We start from the raw sequence: 25,657 nt of genomic DNA, 5'->3' as shown, positions 1-25,657 counted from the left end.
TTCGGTGATTCCTTTCTAGTTTAATTGCATTGTAAATAAAGTGTGCTCTAGACACTACTCCACCTTTTAGAATTTACTGTAGTTTTATTATGGCCCAATATTTTATGAATGTTCTAAGAAAGAAGGCCCGATCTTTCTTTTTAGTGGACAGAACTTGATTCATATCACTCAAAGATGTCTTATTTCTCATATTATTTTGGTCTTTCATATCTTTATTTTTTTGTCTATAGAAATGTCACAAACTGAAAGAAATAAATAAGATTTCCTATTGTTTGTGTGTTTCTACTGCTCCACAAATCTCTTTTATTTATGCTTTTTAAATGTTGCTGCTTAGTTATTGAGCCATAGATATTTTTATTGGTTTTAACTTCATTAACTATATACTGACTTTTCTATTATAAAAAGCCCTTCTTTGGTTCATTTAATGTTTTTGGACTTGAATTTCAAATTGACCACTACTTTATTTTTGTTGTCACTTGCCTGGTATACTACTACCAAATCTTTTATTTTCAATGTTTTTGAGTCTTTTTAAAAAAGTATACTTGTTTTAAATATTATGGAGTTGAGTTTGGCTATGTGGTCCAATGTGAAAATATACTTTTAAAATTAGGCTTTTTCAGGCCTATTATTTTTAATGATATAATAGATTGGTTTGGTCTTGATTTCTTTATATTATTTCATGTTGTATTGTGTCTTAAGCACTGTGACTATGTCATCCCACTGTTTTCTGGGTTCCATGGTTCTGGATGAGATGTCAGTTGTTAATCTTATTGAGGAAAACTTGCATATGATTAGTTACTTTTCTCTTGTTGATTTCAAGATTCTCTCTTTGTCTTTCAACTGTCTGTCTAGGTGAGTATCACATTGAGTTTATAATATTTGGAGTTTATTGAATTTCTTGGATGTGTAGCTTTTTCATCAAACTTGAGAAAGTTTTTACCATTTTTTCTTCAAATATTCCTTCTGCCCCCATCTGTCTTGACTTTCTGGACTCTTATTGTGTGCATGTTGGACTCCCATTGATGGTATTCCTTAGGTCTCTGAGGCACCGTTAAGTTTTCTTCATTCTTTTTTTTCTATTCTTTAGACTGGATAATTTTAATCAACCTATCTTAGAGTTTGCTGGTTCTTTCTTCTGTTGGTTAAAATCTACTATTGAGTGCTTTTAGTACATTTTTTATTTCAGTTATTGTACTTTTCAGCTCCAAGATAGCTATGTGGTTTTTTGTAAAAAAAAAAAAATATATATATATATATATATTTTTTTTTTTTTCTATCTCTTTATTGATATTTCTTATTTGGTGAGATATTATTCTCAGATTATCTTTTAATTCTTTACACATGGTTACCTTTAGTTCTTTAAACATTTATAAATAGCTAATTTAACATCTTGCTTAGTAAGTCAAACGTCTTGGCTTCCTTAGTGACTATTTCTATTGATGACTTTTTTATTTCTGTGTATGATCCATATTTTCCTTTTTCTTTGCATATATCATGGTTTTTTGCTGAAAACTGAACATTTTAAATCATAAAATGTGGCAAATCTGGAAATCAGATACCCCCCTTTCTCCAACATATATTGTTTTTACAGTTTGTTGGTTTAGTGACTTTCCTAGGCTAATTCTATAAAGTCTGTATTCTTTGTTTAGCCAGCAAACTTTGTACTAGATTAGCTCAGTGGTCAGTTAATGATTGGACAGAGCATTTCTCAAATTTCCTTAAACCATACATCTCCTAGCCTTTGCTAAGAGGCTCTGTGTGTATGTTAAAGTATGTTTTCCATATTTGGCAAGCAGTTTATAGCTCTCCATTAGCCTTTACTTCCTGCTTGTTCAGAAACTCAAGGTAACGAAGAAGTGAGAGAAGAGAACCTTTTAATATCTTCCTTGGGCATTCATACAGCCTTATACAAGTACATAATCTACTAGATTACCAGGAATATGTCAGAGCTTTTCAAGTCCCCCAAAGACATTTCATTCCCTTTATTCCTTGGAAGTTTTTTGGTCAGCCTCTTCTTAGCTCCAACTAGTAATGCTGTCTCAGGCAGCCACCATGTTAAACAATCACTACTGGTTGTTTTCCACAGATTCCCTGTGGGCAGATGTTAACAAAGTGTGAGCTCTGAGTAAGGTCAAATAAAGACAAGCCTTGAGAATTGAGATTTTCAGAAACTTGCCAGATAGGTCAAAGAGTGACAATTTTCTCTAGTGAGGCTTTTGGTGGGAGTTCCAAAACCATTCTGCTGCCTCCAGTGGCTTCAGGTCTTCAAGTCTGTACAGCCAACATGGTTTCGAGGCTGTTGGTTATCAAGGCTCCCATAGAGCTGGGAGAGGACGATGATAATAGGGAAGTTAAAAAGCCACAAAACCCGTTGTTCTTACTTAGATTCAGACATTTTTCTTGTTGGTCGCCAGTCTTTGATAAATTTTAAGAGCTCTAAAACATTGATTGTCCTAGTGTTCTCACTGATCTTTTTGAAGAAGGGAATTTTTGGAGGTTTTTACTCTACCATTCTTGGAGTATGGGTTGTGTTTTTATAGTTAAAAAAATCAAATATCTTTTATGTGGTCTCATATTTTTGCTTTGTTTTACTTATGCAGTAACTCTAAAATTTAGGAAGTTACATATTTTAATCAGGGATTTACTTTTTAAAGTAGCACTCTTATATGTACTTACTTTTATATGTAGCACTCTTTTTTTTAACTCTTTAGACAGTATATATGTTAGCTTCTTCTATAAGCAATGCAGGGTTGGCATTTTCTTCTCTTTCCTCTCCCTTCCTTTCCTCTACCACCCAAATTTTTATTGTTTAAATCAATAAACTTTATTTTTTAAAGCAGTTTTAGATTCACAGCAAGACTGAGTAGAAAATATAGAGAGTACCCATATATCCTGTCTTCTTCCCCCATACACATAACCTCCCCCACTGTTGATATCACATACCACGGTGGTACATTTGTTATAAGTGATGAGCCTACACTGACACATTATCATCACCCAAATTCTGTAGTTTACATTAAAGTTCACTGTTGATATCGTATATTTCATGGGTTTAGACAAATGTATAATGACGTGTCTCTACCATTATAGTATTATATAGAATAATTTCACTGCCCTAAAAATCCCCTGTGCTCTGCCTATTTACCCTTCCCACTCCATAGCCCCTGGAAACAACCAATCTTTTTACTGTTTCCATAGTTTTGCTTGCTCCAGAATGCCACAGAGTTGGAATCATACAGTATGTAAACTTATCAAATTGGGTTCTTTCACTTAGTAATACACATTCAAATTTCCTCCCTGCTTTTTTATGGCTTGGTAGCTCATTTATTTTTATCACTGAATAACACTGCATTGTCTAGATATACCACAGCTTATTTATCCATTCACCTACTGAAGGACTTCTTGGTTGCCTCTAGGTTTTGATCATTATGAATAAAGCTGCTATAAACATCCATGTGAAGGGTTTTGTGCGGACATAAACTTTCACCTCTTTTGAGTAAATACCAAGGAGTATGACTGCTTATAGATTGTATGATAACAGCATTTTTAGTTTTGTAAAAAGCTGCCAAACTGTCTTCCAAAGTGGCCGTACCATTTTGCATTCCCACAAGAAATGAATGAGAGAACCAAATCCTTGCCACCATTTGATGCTGTCAGTGTTTTGGATTTTGAACATTCTAGTAGATATGTAGTGGTATCTCATTGTTGTTTTAATTTGCACTTCTTTAATGACATATGATGTTGGATATATTTTAATATGCTTACTTTGCATCTGTATAGCCTCTTTGATGAGGTGTCCCTTCAGGTCTTTTGTCCATTTTTCAATCAGGTTGTTTGCTTTCTTATTGCTGATTTTTAGTAATTTTTAAATGTTTGGATAACAGTCCTTTATCAGATATATCTTTTGAACATATTTTCTCTCAATCTGTGCTTTCTCTTCTCATTCTTTTGACAATATCTTTTGCAAAGCAAAAATTATTTTATTTTAGTGAAGTCTAGCTTATCAATCGTTACTTTCATGGATTATGCCTTTGGTGTTGTATCTATAAAGTCATCTACCACAGATTTAATTAATAATATTATCCTTCTTAGCATTTAATTTTTCTGTTATATAGACTTACAATGTTGATTACTTGGTTTGTTTGATTTAAATGCTCTCCTTTAGCTTTAAAAGAGGTAAAGGGGAAATTTACTCTAGTTCCCTCTTTCCTTTTCCAATTTGTCTTAGCTGTATCATTTCTACATTTTCAGCACTTATAAAATTAACATTCTATTTGGTTACATTGGCTCCACATTTGTTTTTAATTTTGAATTGCATCTAAAAATATTCTGTGACCACCATGAACGCCTTTGTTGTAATTCCTGGACTTTGGCTGGCTGGAGTCTGTCTTCTAGCAATTTTATCAATAAGGACTTTGAAGGACAACATTTTCTGGATTCCAGAATGTTCAAGACTTTTTGTTTGTACCCTTTATATTTGAAGAATAGTTTGGCTATATATAAAATCTTTAGCTCACATTTCTTTCCTTGAGAATATTACAGGTGTTACTTTAAGAATTTTGGCATTGGATGAAGGTATGGAGAAGTCTGAGGAACACCTATACATTTTTTCCTGTTGTAAATTATCCGATTATTTTGTCTGCGATTCTTTCTTTATCTTTACATTCAGTATATTTACTGGATGGGTCTTGGTGTTAACTGTTCTGGGTTATTATTCCTGGACACAGAGTGTACTCTTTCAGTATGTGATTGTAGGTCATCTTTTACATTAGGAAAGTTTTCTTCAATTATACCATTAGCAATTTGTTCTGTTTTACTTGGTTATTTCCCTCTTTGACAGCTTCAAAGGACTATGTTGAATCTTCTTTACTTGTTTTTATGCTACACCTTTTCCCTCCAGTTCTCTCATTACTATTCTCTAAGTTTCCTACTTGCTTTTTACATTCTTTTCTCTGTGTGCTTCTTCCATTTTTTCCTTCTTTGTACTTCTCCTTTATAATTTTCCTTCATAAAGACTAGTGTTTTTTTTTTATTTTAAAATTCACAATAAAACATTTGGCTACAATTTTTATTTGCTCTGTGTCAACATTTTTTCTGGCTTGTGTCCTTTGTGTTTGGAAGGTTTACTGCTATTTCTTTCTTACATCTTCTCTTATATAATCTTGGTGTCAGTGCTATGCTAATTCCTTTCATTAATGAACAATTTGAGTTTTTCTGAGCAACTTTTTTTCAGAAAGTTCCATTAAGAGAAAAAACATAACTGTACCCTTTCAGACTCTTAATTCCTTTTTTTCTTTCTTAGAGACAGACTTCTTTCTTCCAATATGGCTCATCTGTGTGGTTATTCCATAGCCCTGCACTTTTGTTTCTCTGAGAGTCACTGGGTCCATGAAGGCTCTTGTTGCCACCCCCGATTACACAGGATCTACACCCATTGCTGCCAGCATGAATACAGCTTCTGCACTTCTCAGATAACCTCTCACCTGCAGGAAGTGCAATTTTCTGAAATCTGCCGCCATGGGATCCTCTCGTGCGTCTCTTTGCTTCTTCTCCTCATGTTTTATATGTGGCTTTTGTCTGGTCTTGTTGCTTTTGGCAGCCTTTAAACTTATTTTGAAGACTGCAGTAAATTTGCTTCCTAGTTTTGCCAAAAATGGAATATGTAGGTTCTTTTTGTATTTCTTATTTTTTTATTTGTTTGATTTCAAAAGTAGAAGAGGGAAATATTAACACATCTATGTTAATACCAGAAGTGCCTCTAATTCAAATTTAAGCTGCTTCAACATGACCTAATTCAGTGCTGTTTCTGTTAGGGCATTGAGACCATCCTGAACATGTATTACAAGACAGGATGTTGCCCAGATGGAAAATGTCCACCGTATTTTATGTATGGATCTGTAGATTTAAAAAAAATGCTAAGTTAAAAATAACATTGGAAATGATAATTTGAAATAATTCTGTTAAATATAAAAATAGAGAATATGGTTATTCAAAATAATTTTGTCTGGTAATTCTAGCGGTTAGAAACCATTTTAGAGAGAGTAAGAATAATTTACATGTAAAAACTAGAAGAAATTGTGTCTACAGAGATCATGCTCTTTTGAGTTTTTGTAAGGAAAAAAGTTATCCATGCATTTTCTTCAATAAAATTTGCTATAACTTAGTTGGGCCACAATTAGGATTGTAGCAGAAATTTGTAGTTTCCAGATAGTCTCACCGAGCTTATACATCTAAAATATTTTTAGAAAGTTTTGCTTTTATTAGGTCTATATTTTATCATGAGAAAAGGGGATTATATGCTTATAAAAATTATAAGAACGCTTAAGTCTTTTCTATGTAATACATAGCAAAATGAAAATATTCAGAGGGCTTTGAGTGTCATCTACATAACAGATGATGTTTACTCAGAATAGCAAAATATAGACCAAAAAGAATGAGATTTTCCAATGATTTCACAAAGCCAACTGTTGCTAGAATGGTCCTAAGAAGCCGGCATATAGAGAAAATACAGAGAGAAAAGGTATTTTCTTTCTGACTTAAAGAAAAAAAATTTCTTAAATGATTTGGATAAGTGTTTCTTCTGGGGTAATATGTGTTAATAATCAGGTAAATGAAAAATAATGTTCGTTCCTCTTCTAATCATTTCCAGATGTTTTGGAAGGGATATGTATGCGGATATATTTATTTTATAAATAATATAAATTATAATTAATAACTATGTAATAAATAAACATATATGTTATGAATTATATTAACAGATACACTTCAAGAAACTTTCCATGTCAATGCATGTGAGAAATATTTTACATATACACTTAGACCAGTTGTTGCATAGTATTTAGTTTTATGAATATATAATAATTAATTTAACCAAATCTCTACCTGGAAACATTTTTATTTTTGTATGCATAACTTTTTTCATTTGTATAAAAACTTCTATACGTGGCATTGCTTGGCCAAATTTTTATGTGTATATGTGTATAAATATACGTACATGATCTATAATGTGTGAGAGGACACTTTTCTGGCTGGAATAACAAGTGAGGTGGAAGCAGAAGAAGGGAATTAGATAAGAGGGGCAGAGTGAGATAAAGGAGCCAGATCATGCAGGCCTTTTAGGCCATTGTAAAGACTATCATTAATCTTTTTAATTTTGCTGTCTTAGTCAGTTCAGGCTGCTACAACAGAATACCATATATTGGGTGGCTTAAACAACAAACATTTATTTCTCACAGTTCTGGAGGCTTCCAAGTCCAAGATCAAGATACCAGCAGATCTATTGTCTGATGAGGACAGTTTGCAGACAGCTATCTTCTCCTTGTAGCCACACCTGGTGAAGAATAAAAGCTCTGGTTCATCCATCTCATAAGGGCACTAACCCATTATGGAGGCTCCACTCCCATTACTTAATATAACCCTGATTTCCTCCCAAAGCCCCCACCTTCAACTACTATCAATCACCTTGGGGGTTAACACTTTAACATATGACTGCTGGGGAAACAAACATTCAGCACATAGTACTTGCTGATCTGAGATATAAAAGAAGACTTCTCACAATATATGCATTGCTCATTTGTATGCCTTGGTACATAAATTGCTCATTTTGCCCCTGTTTTCTGTTGGGTTGTTCATATCATTCTTTTTTATTTATAAAATCATTTTTAAAAAATATTAGAAATATGAGCTCTTTGTGTCTTGTATGTTACCACAGTTCACTATTAATAGTTTTTCCATTCTAAAGGATCTTAAAAGGTCTTCCTTATTTATGACTTACATTTAAAATATATCTTTGGGGCTGGGTGCAGTGGCTCAGGCCTGTAATCCCAACACTTGGGGATGCTGAGGCAGGCGGATCATGAGGTCAACGGATCGAGACCATCTTGGCCAATGTGGTGCGACCCCGTCTCTACTAAAAATACAAAAATTAGCTGGGCATGGTGGCGTGTGCCTGTAGTCCCAACTACTCAGGAGGCTGGGAGAATCGCTTGAACTCAGGAGGCAGATGTTGCAGTGAGCCGAGATTGTGCCACTGCACTCCAGCCTGGGTGACAGAGCGAGACTCCATCTCTCTCTCTCTCTCTCTCTCTCTCTATCTATATATATATATGTATATATATATGAGCATTTTATGCCTATTCTTTGCTTTGTGATGTTTATCAGTTATGGTACCTGGCATCTAGTTACTAAATGTAGTTTGAATGAAATTAACACACATATTTGCTAGATCCTTAGTCACTGATGAAGATTAGACTTTTTGGTTGTCATTTGTGGTAGGCAGAATAATGCTCTTCCCTCCAAAAATGTCCATGCCCTACAATTCCCCAAACCTGTGAATGTTACTTTACATGGCAAAATAAATTTGAGTTTGTGATTAAATTAAGGATTTTGAGATGGAGAGGTTATTCTGGATTAGCCAGGTGGGACAAATGCAATCACAGGGGTTTGTATAAGAGAGAGGAAGAAGTGTCAGAGTCAGAGAAGAGACAAGACAACAGAAGCAGAGCTCATAGAGGAAAAAGATTTGATAATACCATGCTGCTGGCTTTGAAGATGGTTAATGGGGCCATGAGCCAAAAACTGCCAGTAACCTATAGATGCTAGAAAAGGCAAGGAAATGGATTCTCTCCTGGGACCTCCAGAAGGAATTCAGCACTGCCAACTCAGTTTGGGCTCCTGACCTCCAGAACTCTAAGATAACAAATTTGTGCTGTTTCAAGCTTGTGGTAATTTCTTACAGCAGCAATAGGAAATGAATGCATTACTCTATTTATTGACCTGGATTAATTACTTTACTACTTCTTGATGTATCAGTTTCTTCATTTATGGTGTGGAACTTCTATGATATTGTATTAGTCCTTAGATTCCTCTTAGATGAAGCCCTGAGGGGTTGTATGTTTTGTGTAATGAAGCAGAATGCAGATTTGTCACTCTTCTCACTTTATCATTCATAGGAAGGAGGCAGTGTGTTTAGTATAATACCCTCAGGGAATTTCTACCATGTGAGTTTGGCTCTGGTATACGTTGCTTGCTGTGCTCTACTTAGTAAATAAAAGCCTTGTAGAATCAGGATCAGAGGGGACGAGAAGCTCTGCTATCCTAAAAAAAAGTCCAAAAGAGGGTGCACAACATGCGCCAGGGCAGAGAAGTGGTGCAGTCGGTGCAGGTGGCTGTTAGTGGAAGCTTTGAACACAGGCTGACTTCCTGAAGGCTCTCTGGGTTTTCTGTTGTGTGTTCACTGGCTGTGTGAAATGGACTACACAGCCAGGTTAGGGGATTGCAGAGAGAGATAATGGTACAGGGCCCACAGCTGGTTGATCTCAAGAGCTGTTTTTTCACTAACAGGCGAAAGGTCCGGGATGAACCATCCATGAAGGTCCAATATCTTTTGTGTTCTAGTCAAGGCTGGCCAGACAGAAGTTTGTCACTGTATAAAATACATGGTTTCTAGAGGGACTGAACAAGCCACATGGCCATATTTGCACCATGAATGAGATGGATGAATGGACTTGATACACTGTGTGGACAATTTTTTGCTGCTGAGGCACTAACCAAACAAGCCCAACCGTTCTTCAGGCACATAAGAGATAGGGATGCAAGCCCACAAACTTTCATAAACCATCATCTCATGATTGAAATTTTAAACCTATAGTTATACAGAGAAAATATGTGTATGATAAGGAATATCATTAATATCATTGTCTTCCTAGGACCAAGAATAACATTTTGGTTAAAGTGACAAAACTATTAAGTCAAATACAAGATACATTCTCTGTACTTTTCTTCTGAAAGCCTCGTGGGATCTAGAATGAGTTTTCAATTCCATTGCTCATAGTTATACATACATAGTTGAATACAAGATGTCTAGTTTTTATTCTTTCTGATTAATTAGCCAGATTTGACTCTAGCCAGCTATGTGACTACCCTGTGAAAGGGACCAGATGTATCTGTCTTGTTATTTAAGGGAGGTTTTATATAATCTGACTGAATTGCACAGCCTGAATGTTTCCGTGTTCCCATAAGAGTGATGAATGAATAAACAACTGAAAACACTAAGCTAGCCATTAATTTATCTTGGGGACCACCACAAAATATAGTAAAAATAAAAATAGATATGGTGCTTTGTGACTTGATGGCAACTGACTTATGAAAAGTTTCACCCTATAATTGAGACAGTTGAATTCACTAACTTGTGACTCCAGGTTGGATTCAAGTATGGTTTTCTATTTTTCTTCTGATTGTTGGACAAACTGTGTGTTTCTCAAAGGAACAGTATTAGTCTTTTTGGTCCCTGGGTTCAGAGGCCACATTTGTGGCTTGTCAACATTTTGCCAAAAGTTTTGTTAAAATAAAATAGGCCATTATCTAATCTGTGTGGAAACTCTGGGGGTGGTAAGAAGGAGAATTTTCTTACTGGGGATAAAATAATTTTGCTTTGGTTTCAATAGAGTATTCATTTCTTATTTGACTCATGAACAATTTAATGTACAGCCTACTCAGTTTGGGATAATGTTTAATTTTAGGGTATTGTTAATAACAAATAACAATAATTCTTTGAACATAGTCTTTTATATTTTTAAAGAACTCATTATATTTAAATAAATTGTCTTTCTTTTCAGTTTTTATTTACCAAGAAATATAATAGTGGTCAAACGAACCTCATTCAATTCTAAACCAAAGTAAATAATGTTTTCTGAGGGTAATCAATTATTTGGGGAGTCCACAGGCTACCATTTAATGTGCTAATGGAAACAGCTCATTCTTCCTCATCATTTCTTCGCATTAACTATCACCTCCTCTTAGCATTTATGGCTCACGTTTGGTACGTGACTTGGGTTCAGGTGATGGAAATCATCTTTAACTAATTAACTTCTCTCTTCCTGAGAGCAGAATCTCAACAAAGTGCTCACTGAGACCTGCCCTGACAAATCTCCCAGGAAAGGCAGTGTGACGTGGAGCAAGGAACACCACAGTAGGACTCCAAAGGGCAACTTGTTTGTCTTAGCTCTTCTACTGGTCATATGATCATGTATGGATCTCCTTCCCCGTAGAGTGATGATAATACACGTGCCCTGCCAAGAGCACAGGCCAATGTGTGGCATAAATCAGATCAAGAATCTGCAAGTACTTTGTAGGTCATAATGTGTTGGGCAAATGTAAGATACCACTGATATTTGATTCCATGTAGGCCCTGCCCTAACATAGCTGAGTCTCTCTATGCTGCCTACCCAAGTATCTGGTCTCTTACCATGAATGGAACAGCAGGAGCCCCACCCTTGGTAGCCAGAAGGCAGAGTCATCCTCTGTTGGATGTTTCATTCAAACAGCTGTTTCACTCACACAGCTCATTTCTCCCACCTCCTCCAGCTCCCATCTGCTTTACACGGAAACCACCACTCTCGGGATGTGACCCAGTTGCCTCACCACACACAGAGCCTTCCTCCCAGAGCACACACACCCAGAGCACAGGAGAGTCACTTTGCTGCCCCTAAGCTCATGACCAACACATCTCATTATCCATATGGTACATCCAGGGTTTGCCCTTCGCTGCTGCTTCCATCTCCCAGTTGCCACTTAAGAGTGTTCCTATTTCTTGGAGGTGTCACTGTAATCTCCTTCTCATTATTGGTGTTCTCAGGATGTAATTTATTCACTAGGACTCAATGTAAATTCTAGCACTTCTAACAATGTTATTTACAAATTAGAAATTGGTGTTAATAATGTTGAAAAATGATTGAGTCAATTTTTTCACACTGCTCAGTCCTCAGCAGGCCCTAAACATGAAAGGGAATTGCAGGCAGACCTATGTGAGTCCTGAATGCAGAAATAAGTTACGTGACAAAGCCGGCAGGCAAGTGATATATTTTCGGTTGGGGCAGGATGACAGAGGTTGGTGATAGTACCAGTGGCTTTTTGATTTCGGTTGGGAGAGCACCTGTGGTTGGTGGTGTGGGGGCGGCTTCTTCACTGCGGCAGAGAAGACTTGGGTAAAGCAGGTCCTTTTCCAGGGTGGTCCTCTAGTGAGGCTAGGAGCTGGGTGTTACTCCTGGAAGCTCATTCCCCCTTCTGCTGAGCCTAAGGAGGCAAGCCTGTGTTGTGTGGGAAAGACTGTGTGTTTGGGGCGGGTGGAGAGTGGAGGAGGAGGTTCTCCCTTCTATGCTCCTGATGGATCATCATTCGCCTCACAGAGCAGGAGGTAGGGCTCAGCTCTACCCTTCAGCTTCTCTGTAGCAAGCTGCCAAGCCGCCAAATGGTTCCAGAAGTAGCTTGCTTGTTTCCTCCCCACATGTAGATCCATGAGTATCTGTAAGCTCCTTGATGGCCAGGTCTTCCACATATTTGTAGCCTTAACAGTCTTGAACAGTGTCCCAACATGGGAAGATGTTTAATAAATGTTCAGTCCCTGGCTAACCTATGTAAACATGAGCTTGTGTGTGTGTCTGGGTCAGAATTTCTTCTAAATTTCAGTGTTTTTCTTTAATTAATTATGCTTTAAGCTTACACACATCATGGTTTGCCAGTGACCTAAGAAGGTTGCACAACTATCATGCATTAGGATTTCCTGACACCTACATATATAAAAAAGAAATAATATGAAAGATTGAAAAAATCTTTTAATATTATTATGCAGTTGAAACAGCAAACATGTATATAGGGTTACTTTGAGAGAGGCACTCTTCTACAGGCTTTATATGCATTAACTCATTTAATCTTCACATTGATCGCATTTTACTAATGAGAAAATTGAGACATAGAAGGATTCATTAATTTACCTGAGGTCACACAGCTAGTAAATAGTAGAGTTGGTATTTAAACTCAGGCAGTCAAACTCTAGAGTCTGTGTTCCTAACCCCTATACAGACTCCATTTTACATTTCACTGAAGACACAGTGAGGATACATTGATTTTATAGTAAGTGAAATAGCTAGGGCTCAACATAGGTGCACTCCAAATTCTGTGGTACTTATCTGTAATGACTGGTATTTGTATAGCACCTCACATTTTCTAATACCTTTCACGATAGTATTACTTTATTGGTATCCTTTGTTTGCATGTTGCTATAGGTGTGTGATACTTTAGGAGATCCATTATCCCATCCAATCTTCCCATTCGTCCTGTCCTATAAAATAGAGATGAGTTGTTATTTAAGGATATAAGTAACATTTAAAAATCAAATAATACCAGCAAATGCTAAAAAATCAAATAATATAGAGCTAATATTGAAAAGCAAATCTATTACTCCCTCCCTCAACTCAATCCTGCTTCCCAAAAGCAACTTACTTTAAATTTGTTTTTAGTTATTCAGCTGGTTACATTTAAACTCTAAAGTAGAGATTTTTAAATCTATTCTTAACTTAAAATGTTCAGACATGATCCATTGGCTGCCTGCTACAAAGAATGAAAATTCAGCTCACTGCCAGCATCTTCTTTTCCTTCCAATGTTTATTACTTATATTAGAACTTTAATTTTTTTGAGGATGGATTATCTTTGTAACTTTAAATTCTATATATTTCTAATTTTTTTTGGTTCAACTGTATCTGGAACCCCATTCTAAATAAGGGAGGATTTTAGTACATGCACTTTCACTTTATCTTACCACTTTCTCTCACCACTTTCTCTCTCCCACTTTCTGCTGACTGTATCTTGAATACCATCAACGTTGCTGCTATTTATATTATGTAATATGTTGTGTAATTAGAATTAAGGCCTCTGTGCTTTGTCCATAAGTTGACTATAAAATTTAGAAGTCAAGAAATGGCCTACATATTATGACAGTATTGGTACTTTTTAGTACATAACCTAAGAATTACACTTTCTTTTCAGCATGTTCAAATCATGACTATTGATTGACCTACTTGAAAGAGACTGTTCTTGGGATCAAGATCAACTAGATTCTCAATAACTAAATAATCATGTCATATTTAAGGCTTCATTTTTGGAATAAGAGTATTGGTTTGCCCTGGGTTCCTTCAACTTTTCTCATCAAGCTTATTCAGTCTTTGACCATGATGGATAAATCTTCCCCTACCTGGACATGCACGGTGACTCATGCTTGTAATCGCAGCACTTTGGGAGGCCAAGGCAGGCAGATCACAAGGTCAGGAGATCAAGACCATCCTGGCTAACATGGTGAAACCCTGTCTCTACTAAAAATACAAAAAAAAAAAAAATTAGCTGGGCATGGTAGCGGACACCTGTAGTCCCAGCTACTCAGGAGGCTGAGGCAGGAGAATGGCATGAACCCAGGAGGCGGAGCTTGCAGTGAGCCAAGATTGTGCCACTGCACTCCAGCCTGGGCGACAGAGCAAGACTTCGTCTCCAAAACAAAACAAAACAAAACAAAACAGCTTCTTCTACCTTTTCCACCTCCTGAGATCATTATCCCCTTGTCACAGTCTGGACCAGGGCTCTGAAGATCAGTAGCAGATCTTCCATCCTTGGTCTCCTCTTTGTTGTTCTCCTAGGTTGAAACCTGTTTCCTGGATTCTATGTCCTTTCCCTAATCATCAATCCCATGTATGTTTGAGTACAGTCTTAAACATTGCAGGTTAATAGTCTTAGATCTTAATATTGAATACAGTGAGTTCTAAATTTCTCTTCAAAGAATCAGTATGTCAGTATGTTCAGTTCTTTGTTCTCCATTTTAAAGTTTAACTTCCTTGTTCTCCTCGCCCCTAGTTTCAGTAAACAACCTTTTCCACCAGTTCTAATCAGTAGTTCACATCTGTTCCCCTGGTCACCTCCTCCGTCCTGAGTCACCCCTGGTCACCTGCTCTGACCTGAATCATCCTGAATCACCTGTTCTGTAACCACCTTCCCACCAAACTACTCACTCCGTGACTCCAACTCCTACCCCCTCTCTCTTTAAAATAGCCAGTCAGAATTAGCTTAGACTGTGCGGTCCAACCCTAGCCAGCAGGGGAATGACACAGCAGTAGGGGCTACCTGCATCAGGAAAAAAAAATCTCTTCTCCTCCCTTGTTCAGGTGTGCTCTCACCATTGCTCCATCCGTGAGTCATACCCTTCTATAGAAGTAAAATTGCCTTGCTGAGAAAATTAATGTTCGAGTGCTATTTCTTTTGTGGCATTGAAAATGTATTTATAACATTAATGTTTCATGTTTCTAAGTGTATTAACTTTTCTTTCATGTATTTTATATTATGACTGTGCACAGAATTCTAGGTTGGAAACTATTTTCCTTCAAAATCTTGAAGGAATTGCTACACTGTCTTCCAATATCCAGTCCTTGCTGTTGAGATGTTTAAGACTAGTCTCATCTTTGTTTATTGATAGGAGACATGCTTTATCTTCAAAAATGTGTAGAATGCTTGGTGTTCTGAAATCCTACCACATAATGGTAATTGTTAAAACACACACACACAAACACACACACACATTTTTTCTGAAGATCTTTTTAGTTAAATATTAAACCTCCTAGATTGGTCTTTTATGTCTCTTAGTTTTACCTCATCTTTTCTATTTCTTTTACTTTATTTTCTTTGAGATTACTTTACTTTTATCTTCCAGTCCTCTAAGTCCTATTGAATCTTTCTTTTTCTTTTCTTTTCCTTTTTTGAGACAGGGTCTCACTCTGTTGCCCAAGCACTCTCTCAGCTCACTGCAGCCTCTGCCTCCTGGGTTCAAGGGATTCTCCTGCCTCAGCCTCCCAAGTAGCTGGGACTACAGGTGCACACCACTGCACCTGGCTAATTTTTGTATTTTGGGTAGAGACAGGGTTTCACCATGTTGTCCAGGCTGGTCTTGAACTCCTGAGCTCAAGTAATCTGCCTGCCTCAGCCTCCCAAAGTGCTGGGAGTACAGGTGTGAGCCACTGTGCCTGGCCCTATTGAACTTTTCTATTTTAGCTGTCATGTTTTGAATCTCTAAAGTTTCTTTATTATAGATGAACTGTTCCTTATTCATTGCATTCTATTCTTATTACATGAGTGTAATGATTTCTCACATCGTGACTAGGATACCAATTAAAATTGGCAGATAATTAGAGAGCAAACTCTGGGGCCAAGCTGACCTGGATAGAATCATGGGCTCCACCACTTAGCTATAACTGTGGGTAACTGTGGAAACAAAAGTGGCCCTATTTTCATGCTAATCTGCCATGTTGATTTCTGATTAGTTCCAGTATCATGAATGCTTCTTGATTCCTGCTTTATTTACTGTCCTTAGTGTAAGAACTTGGTCAACCTTGATGTTGTTGCAGAAATTATAGGCTGTGATGCATATAGTATTCTTGCCTCTTCTGGAGGGTGCCTTTGTGTTGCTGGAGCACATACACCCTTTCCCTATGGTCTATAAGCCTTGGATCTGGGGAGTAGCAGTGTGGAGATCTACCTGTCTTGCTGCTGCTCAAGACCCCATTTCTGTCTGCAAGTTCCCTCAATGAAGCACCCTTTATCGGCAAACTGAATTTGTCTGCATGGTTCTTTGGTTTCTCAACTCCTTCAGCATTTGGGGACTGCTTCCTGTATACAGCCCTTTCACACAGCAGTAACTCACTCCACCTCCCTGTGCTTCAGTTTTCTTATTTGTTAAATGGAGATGGTAAAAATTCATATTTTGTAAGATAGTTCTCAGGAAGAAATGAGTTAATATATATAAAGCTCTTGGAATAATGCCTGACTTCAAATAAGTGCAATATAAATGCTGTTATTATTAAGTTATCTTCTGTTTTCTGCAGAGTTGGTTTTTCTGTTTTATTATTTTGGTCTTTTACTTTGTGCTTTTGGTTTTCATACATATATATATATATATATATAACATATATATTTGTTATCCAATCACTTTTAAGAATAAAGAATGGGGCTCATTATTCTAGTTAATTTGTGTAGGTTTCCCGCGCTGCTGTGTGAATAGGTCTTTTCTCAAAAACTCCCCTTCACTGCTTTGAAATTCGACTGGCAGTTTATTTATGTAGGCAAGGGCTTGTTAAATGACCTGCTTTGTTTCAATATGAGTGATATGGATATCAGCTGACAGGTTGCAGTTTCCCTAAATGCTAAAACAAAGAGGTTTTAAACCTCTATACCCCCAATAAAAGCCTAAGCAGTTCAGCCACTTTATTTATCAAGGAGATTCCACTTGCTGGTGTAGGGAAAGCGGGATGAGAGGCACTGGGGAGCAATTTGGTTCAAAGACCTCTGGATAATCTTCCCATTTGCTCGACTTCCCATGTCTACCTTCTGCCTCATTTGCCAACTTCAGTTGGTGCCTCCAGTGAGAATACTGACTTTCACCTCCACCTCCACTGCAGTCTGCTCTTACTGGATTTGCATCTGCACTTTGCTCTGCTCCATTTCATATTTCAATAGGTTTTTATTCTCTTTCTGTATTTCAAAAATGTGTTGGAATCTCTGTTCAGATGTTAACTCTCTCCAATTATCTTCTTTGTTAATGAAATCTATTTTTTGTTACTTTTATATATCTTAAAATCACTAGGATTTCCAGGGAGTCCTGAGATTGATGGGAACTTTGTTGTTCATTCTACTCTCTTGATCCGGAACTGACATCACAAATATTATTGTTGAGATCACTGCAGATTACCAGTTAATGCCTCATCCCCCACCCTGCCCCACCCCGCTTCTTGATTCTGGAGCAATTGACAACAAAGCTAAAAGTCTTATGTCTCAAAAAAAAAAAAAGACCACACATAAACAGTGACAATTGATGCATTATCTCTTCCAAAAACAGAAACCATGACTAATAGATGTTTGACTCTAATTGCTTCAATCAGTTAAGTCATTCCTTCTTCCTAGGAGAAGGAGAAGTAAGAAGTAAAGAGAATAGCTGGTGCTTGATCCCTGTCTTAACCCATTTGGGGTGCTGTAAAGGGATGCCTGAGGCTGGACAGTTCATAAAGAAAAGAGGCTTAATTGGCTTATAGTGCTGCAGGTTGTACAAGAAGCATGGCACCAGCATCTGCTTGGCTTCTGGTGAGGGCTTTTGTGCTGCATCAAAACATGGCCTAGGAAGTCAAAGGGGAAGCAGGCATGTATGAAGTGGGACCAAACAGGAAGTGGGACCTCTCTTTATAACAACCCATGCTCAAGGGAAATAACCCATTCCCACGAGGACTAATTCTGTCTAGCCAGAAGGAGAATGTACACTCATTACCTGGAGGATAGCACCAAGCCTTTCATGAAGAATCTGCCTCCAGGACCCAAATACCTTCCACTAGGCCCAACCACACCACTACAAATTGGGGATCAAATTTCAACACGAGCTTTGGGTGAGGACAAACAAATAACCAAATCACAGCAGTCCCAAAGACTTGCCTGTGTGGTGAGAAGTATTAGTAAGTTCCTGTTTTTGAGCTGGGTAGGAATACAGAGTGGAGAATGGAAGCGATATCCTTTTCCATTTATTTTACAGCTAAAGTACCTGAAACTTTGGAGGTTAAATGACTGGCTCGAGGGTACGGAAGTGATAAATGATAAAGTTGGATTCTTAGATTTCTAACTTGGCGCCCTTTAATTCTTCAATGCTGCATCCCTGCTCTATGTTATGGTACTATGACCTCAAACATCAAAACACGAAATTTTCAAAGATGTATTTGATGAAGTTAAAAATATTTATTAATATTTAGAACTATCTTTTCTCACATGATCACAGTACTGTAATTCCTAAGGCAAGAAAGGGAACTAATATAGTTTAGAAATTCCAAAAAATATACTGGAAGCAAAAACATGTTCAAGTTCTCACTAATCTACACCATCTTATTAACCAGAATTTCTGTGCCCTTTGCCTCACTTTTCAGGCTTTCTGGTATATAGTTTTCTAACACAGAAAATATTTTTATTTTCTGAATTTCTCATTTCAGTCTTTGAGTTTCTTAGGAAATAGTTGACTCCATTCCTATAAGTGCCCAGTAGTAAATCACAAGTGTCTGTATTTCTTAGTGCCAGAAAAAGCACAAAACAAAAAGGCTCCCTCAGGAGACATACATGTTGTGAGCTTCCATGACCTGCAGATGGATGGAATTTGGTCAAAGTCCATTTTACATGTGGATGGCTCCTAACATAGCTCTTCTCACAAAATAGCTGGTGATGACATTTGGCCATTTTCATGAAGCATCTCATTTTTTCCTCTGCTCAGCTTGAGATTGGTTCCTGAATTACAATCTCTGGCAGCACAGCTGAAACAGGAAACATTAAGTTGCTGGCACAGAGAAACCCCTTTCCTTTACCCTGAGCTTCCATTAAAGCATCTCAGCTAAAAGTTTTTATAATAGGTATTTCCATGTATTTGAGAAAAAGGAAACAACTAGCTGAAATAAAGCTTTCTGATGTTTTGTCCTTCATAACAAAAAAAAATGATAAAGTAAAGAGAACATACTATCCAGGTAATTTAGCTAATTCAAAACCATATTTGTGACCTGACCATCTGAATAGTTTAGAAACAGTCTTTCTTCCATCATTTCAATATCTATAGAGGACCTCCGATGTGTTATGTAGTGGATGACCAGGGCTGAGACCCTACTTTTAAGGAGCTCATAAGTCTGGAGAGGGAGACAGAAGAATGAACTATTAAGTACAGTATTACATATTCCACACCACACTAGGATGTGCTTTAGGCAAGTGTAGGAATACAGGATAATGAAGAAGAGCAGCTTATCTATCCAGTGCAAAGGGTAGGGGTGGCATGAGAGATGAACATGATCTTTGAACTTAACCCTAATTTAAAAAAAAGAAAGACAGACTTTCCAAAAAGACAAGATACGAAAGGGTATCCTAGGCAGAAGGAGTGGAATATTTAGATAAGGAGGCATGAAAGAGGAAAGTGTGCTCTGAGCACAAAGCCTTTAGAGCTAGAGCAGAGCATGAGGTGAAGGGAAGGTAGATGACACCAGAGAATGGAAAAATGGTGTTGTTGACATGGCAATAGTTTGAACTTTGTCCTCCAGACCCATCTTTCCCAATATCTGTGAGTTTCTTACATGCTTTTGCAGACTGGAATTTCTGGTGGTGCAGTAGAATAAACTTGCATCTCTAGTTACTGCAGAATTTTTTCAGTCATGGTTTGAGCACAACTGCATCCTGCCCTGATCATGTGAAGAAGGAAATATTCCCTCATGTTCCATGGACACATGCTTTCCTGAACCCAGCCTGGCACTTCTCTGAGTGACTTCGCTTACCTGCAGCAACCTGCGCTGCTGCTGCTCCATCCATCTCGGGATCGCCTCCATTCAGTGTTTCGTGTGAGAGGTGGCTCTGTCAGAGGATTAGCCCCCGCTGGAGCTAACGAAACCACATATGTATGCATTGACCCAAATGTAGCAATATGCCTCTGAAAATGACAAATTCAGAAAATGACCCGTTGAAATTAAGTGGATGGTGACAAGAAAACATTTGTGCATTAGAAACTTAATTCTGAAGGATGAATTATCTACCTACATCATGGTCAGAACTTTAGGTAGTATCTATGGGATGAAAATGCACACATTTAAATTTATATAAATACACAATAATTTTAGAAAGCAGTATAGCATTGAGGTTAAGAGCCTAGGCTCTGGAGCAAATCAGCCTGGATCCAAATCACTGATCTCCTACTAGCCTATTTTTAATGACATTATATAGAGAATTATAAAACATCTCTGTACTTCTGTTTCTTTATCTGTAAAGTGGGGGGTTATAATAGCACTTATTTATTGGAGTTGTTGTGAGGATTAAATGTAATAGTACATATAAAGCAATTAGAATAATATATCTGGCACAGAATTTATGCTCAGTAAAAGTTAGCTGTTATAATAAGATAAATTGATAGGATAAAGGAAGAAGGAAAAGAGGAGACATAGGGTAACTTGAACAATGGGAATGATAATTGATTGTATGGAAGGAAGCTAGAAGGAGGTAAAAGCAAGAATCTAGAAGGAAAGAATCTAGAAGGAGGTAAAAATTGGGGGAAGATCATGAAAGAAGAAAGAATTTCAGTATTTGAGGTGTTAAATGTGAAGAGGTTGTGATATACATAAAGTGAGATGCCAAGAAGTCAGTTGGGTATATGTAAGTTGGAGGCTTATATGAAAGATGGGTCTGAGGATATAAATTTTGGGAACTCCAGTTTACAGGTGAAAGTTGGGGCCATTAGGGTATAGGAGACTGCCAATGAGAGAGTGAGGAGAAAACCCAATTTATCCTTAAGATAATTGCTTAAAATATTCAGATAATTTCCTCTTTTTTCCTCTTTAAGTTAATGTGGTTTTATTTTTCTGATGATGCAAGTAATACATGTTTTCTGCATAAAATTCTGGCTGATCTTCTTAATGGTCGTTTTTAAAAAATTGTGATTCTTCCCCACGAGTTAGCCTTTGCTTGAGGAGAAAATCTTCTTGAGTTACCCCACATTGGGACTTTCACCACAAGACAAAATGCAAAAGTACCTCCTGCTCTGTTGTCTTCAGTGAAGGCCAAACAAAAGTAATCAGCTGGAGTTCTCCCCTCCTTAGATGAAAGCCCAGCTGTGTCCTGTCCAGACAGGGAGCTTGGAGCCAAGCGGCGGGGGGATAGGCCACTTACTCTGTGATGGAGGATAAATAGTGGGGCCCTTTGTGCTGCTGGCACGTTGGCAGGACAGGCTGGTATTAGAGGAGAAAGCCTATGATTACTTCAAATACAGACATTTTCCCTCCAGTGGTGTTACTGTGCAGCCTGGAAGTTAAACTGCAAAGTGACCACCAGGGCACTTCCACGGCTCCAATGCAGCAGCCCCTGGTGAGAAGGAGGGCTACCGCCTGCCTAGGGGTGCTGAGGCCTAGGACCTGTGGCCCCTTCGGAGGGAAATGGATTCAGAAAGTCTTTCCACAGTGCACCTGTGCAAGCCTTATGAGTGCTGGCCCCTCTCCCTCTGCCATTTCCAGCTTCTGGATCTGGACACGTCCACGGTAGATAAAACAGCAGGCTGACTCAGCTTGGGCACAGACACTAGCAAAGCTGAGCCACCAACCCCATGCCAATGAGCAAAGTTAAGCTTCGTGAAATCACACAGCTTTTAGCAATCAAAACATCTAGAAAAAAGCAATTTTGATTTCAGCATTCCTGCAAGTTGTGCTTCACTCTTTAGGTCTTATTCTGATCACTAACGTGGAGGACTCATCATATTTTTATGCTAAGAGCTTCTAAAGGTTAATTGACCCTGAGCAAATCACCAAAACAAATGCTCAGTGTCGGTATTAGGGGGTGGTAGGTGGTGAGCACAGAATATCCATTCCAATCTATTTCTAAGACTATGACCATTTCCCTTGCATGTGGGGAGGAAGAAACAACCTAATGTTCTCTTTCCAGGCTCTTGGTCAGTTGTTTTCATGCATCTGGTCGCCCTCCTCAGCTGAGATACGAATAGAGATACAAATAGAGGATCTGCTTCTTTTGGCATTTTATTCCCTGCTGCCTCCTTACAGCCAGCTTTAGATTTACCACTCACCCTCAGTTACTCTCTTGGCTGCAATTCTACTCTGCTACTGCTTATAGACCTAACATTCCTTGGACAACTCCTCAGTATTTTAGGAAGTTTTCATGAAGTTATCCTGTATTCTCTCTCTCTCTTTTTTTTTTTTTTTTAGAGACAGGGTCTTGCTCTGTCACCCAGGCTAGAGTGCAATGGTGTGACCTTGGCTCACTGCAGCTTGGAACTCCTAGACTCAAGTGATCCTCCCACCTCAGCTACCCAAGTAGCTGGGTCTACAGGTGCACACCACCATGCCCAACTAATTTTTAAATTTTCTGTGGAGATTCGGTCTCACCATGTTGCCCAGGCTGGTCTCAAACTCCTGGCCTCAAGTGACTCTCCTGCCTCAGCCTCCTAAAGTGCTGGGATTATAGCATGAGCTGTGCCCAGCCCGTCCTGTATTCTTTGAGTATGCTTTGTCCAAGTGTCATTAAATGCTGCAGAGGGTTACTGATTACTATAAATCACACCAGGCAAGGCCAACACATGGTGAACTCTTTTCTTGAACCTCCAGAGAATCTAAGTATGTAAAGTTAAAAACAAACAACAACAACAAAACCATGGCCAGTCTGAAAGCAACTGCAAAACCCTCAAAGATTTTGCCTCTTGGCCATGAAAGCTTATTGTATGGGACGCCTCAAATTTTTCACCCACTCTTTCTTCTTACTTTCTTTCCTTTTGCTTTTCTTGGGGTTTCCGATTGCAGGACGGCAATGATGTCACCATACAGAGCTCATGGCAGTTAGTCGGAGGATGCTACTTAAATCCTGACACTTACCCTACATTTACCATCCTCAGTCTTTCCTCAATCTTAGAGTCATGCCTTCATCTCCCCAAATATCCCCTTCTCTCTCCTATTTTTCTATCACCCTCCCCCCTCAACACATTTCCATTAGGAAGGCCAAGGGGAAAATAACCCACTAACCTCTAAGAAAAAAAGACCTTTGGTTTTCTTGTTGATGTTGAAGGAAAAAGAGACATCAACAGGACACCTCCTCCATCCCTTTAAATCCTAGCTACTACTAGGATTTGACTGATTTCCAACTCTGAAAAGGCTTCAGAAAATACTCAGCAACTCTGCAAACATGAGTAAGAGAATTTTGATAGATTAGGAACAAATGTTAACAGTCAAGATATTCTAAGAATGTTCTGCCTTTTCTATCCAGAAATATTTCAGTCGTGCTCCCTTTAAAAGACACAATTCGTTGTGTAACATATCTGACCTTTGACCCTTAGGATGTGGGGTATCAGGTGGTGATGGTGGGATGGAGGCTTTTGCAGTCACTCTCTAGAATGAGCCTCTTCTTTAACAAGAAAAGGGTGGTTCTCGCACCAAACATGGGAAAACAAATATTTTGAAAAGCAAACCTTTTTTGAAAAGCAAAAACAAATATTTTGAAAGCAAAGACCTTGGAAAGAAAAGCTTTAATGTCTATAATTCGTTCATGTCGTTTATCGCAATCTAAGTGGGAGTTGACTTGAACACACTGTGTGTGTGTGTGTGTGTGTGTGTGTGTGTGTGTGTGTGTGTGTGTGTACAAGAGAAGGATTGGGTAGGATGTCCCCCAACTCTGTTTTTGCAGAGGAGTTAAGATGAATTATAGTAAGAGTTGTTTCACTCCCAGAAAAGATTAATTTGGAAAACATTTCTTTTGACACGCTGCTTATAATTAAAGTAATTCTTCATTTTTCTCTGTTTCCTTTAAGTAAAAACTTGTGGCTTTATTTAACCTTCCATCAATCAACTCTCTCAAAGAAAAATAACCCTGAGCCCCATAAACACGCATATTTAATTCTTTATTGACAGAGAACAGAAGAGCAATGACTGCCACTGGCTGCAGGGACTCCAGCATTACTACAGCTCCCAAGTCAGACACTCTGTGTGCAGCAACCTCCAGCTCCCAAGTCACATACCCTGTGTGCAGCAACCTCCAGCTCCCAAGTCAGATACCCTGTGTGCACCAACCTCCAGTTTCCTGCTTTCTCTGACAGGGGTTTTGATTCTGAAATCCTGCCTCCTACAAGTTTCACCAATGCATACAGTTAGATACAGTAATTCTACTAAAATTATGCGGTTGGAAATGTTTGCATAGGAACATTCTTCATTCATGAAGTATGTTTCGATCTCTTTTGTGCTAGGCACTGAGGACACACTAGTGAGCAAAATAAACATTATCACTTCCTTTGGCTTGTAGTCCAGTGGGGAAGAAAGAAATTAACCAAATAATTAAAATAATACACAATTAAAAATAATAGAAAGCATTATAAAGAAAAGTACTTCTTGCTTTGAGAATGCCACATTAGGGGAACTGACTTATACAGAGTAAGAGTGTGTTAGGGGAAGTTATCAGGAAAGTTATCAGAAAGGTCTTTCCTGAGGATACGTCTGAACTAAGACCTGAAGGATGACTGCTGTGTTAATACCATGGAATTCCATATAGCAATTAAGGACACATGAAGAAAAACATGTATTGAAATAGATGGCCTTCTAAATCTAGTGTTTGGGAAAAATCAAGTTGCAAGATGATATTATGATATATTGAATCATTTTTTAACTTTTTTTGTATGCCCTGTTCTTTTTGCCATGTGGCTTTGTAGTAACTTCCTCTAGAATTGTGGATTACATATCCTTGCCCCGCTGAAACTAGGTTTAGCTGTATCATTGGCTTTGGTTCGTGAAAAGTGGGCAGAAGTGACCATGTGTCAGTTTCAACGGAGACCTCAGAGACATGGCGTCTTTCTTCCTATCCTCTTATATTCAGGTGATCTTCTGTGAGATGAGCAAGGCTCAGGTAGCCTCTACCTCTTCATCCCAAACCCAGAACAAACACATATGGAACAGACATGAACACAACCACACCCAGAAGACCCACAGCCTACTCTGCACAGCTACCTGTCTGAGCCCATCTGATTAACCAAACTTTAGCTGACTTGCAACCTCATGAGTTTGGGAAAAAATGCTTATTGTAAATCACCTAGTTTTGGGGTGGTTTGCTAGATAGCATTGTTGTAGCAATAATCAACAACACAGTTATACAATATAATACCATTTACGTAAATTTTGAAAATCTGTAAAAGAAAGCTATGTATTATACATGAATACACATGTAATTTAATATCGTAAGAAAAGGAATGGAAAAGAGATGCACCAGAATCACAAGAGTCATTAGGGTACAGTGCTGCCTTTGACAGTATCTAAA

General features: G+C 38.0%; 1 protein-coding gene across 1 annotated transcript in view; it reads right to left on the bottom strand.

Moving 5' to 3' along the window:
* Positions 1–25,657, bottom strand: part of TMEM167A (transmembrane protein 167A) — a 230,032-nt gene that overhangs the window by 50,222 nt on the left and 154,153 nt on the right. The window contains exons 4-6 of the mRNA XM_063604412.1: positions 21,394–21,588; positions 20,149–20,300; positions 7,234–7,330 (exon numbers count right to left, since the gene is read on the bottom strand). Of these exons, the coding sequence (XP_063460482.1) occupies positions 7,234–7,330; positions 20,149–20,276 (225 nt within the window). The 5' untranslated portion in view covers positions 20,277–20,300; positions 21,394–21,588. The remainder of the gene's footprint in view (positions 1–7,233; positions 7,331–20,148; positions 20,301–21,393; positions 21,589–25,657) is intronic.

Source organism: Pan paniscus, chromosome 4 (assembly GCF_029289425.2).
Source record: "Pan paniscus chromosome 4, NHGRI_mPanPan1-v2.0_pri, whole genome shotgun sequence".
In the NCBI taxonomy this organism is placed as follows: domain Eukaryota; kingdom Metazoa; phylum Chordata; class Mammalia; order Primates; family Hominidae; genus Pan; species Pan paniscus.
The sequence above is the reverse complement of the archived record's forward strand: the minus strand, read 5'-3'. Positions and strand labels throughout refer to the sequence as shown.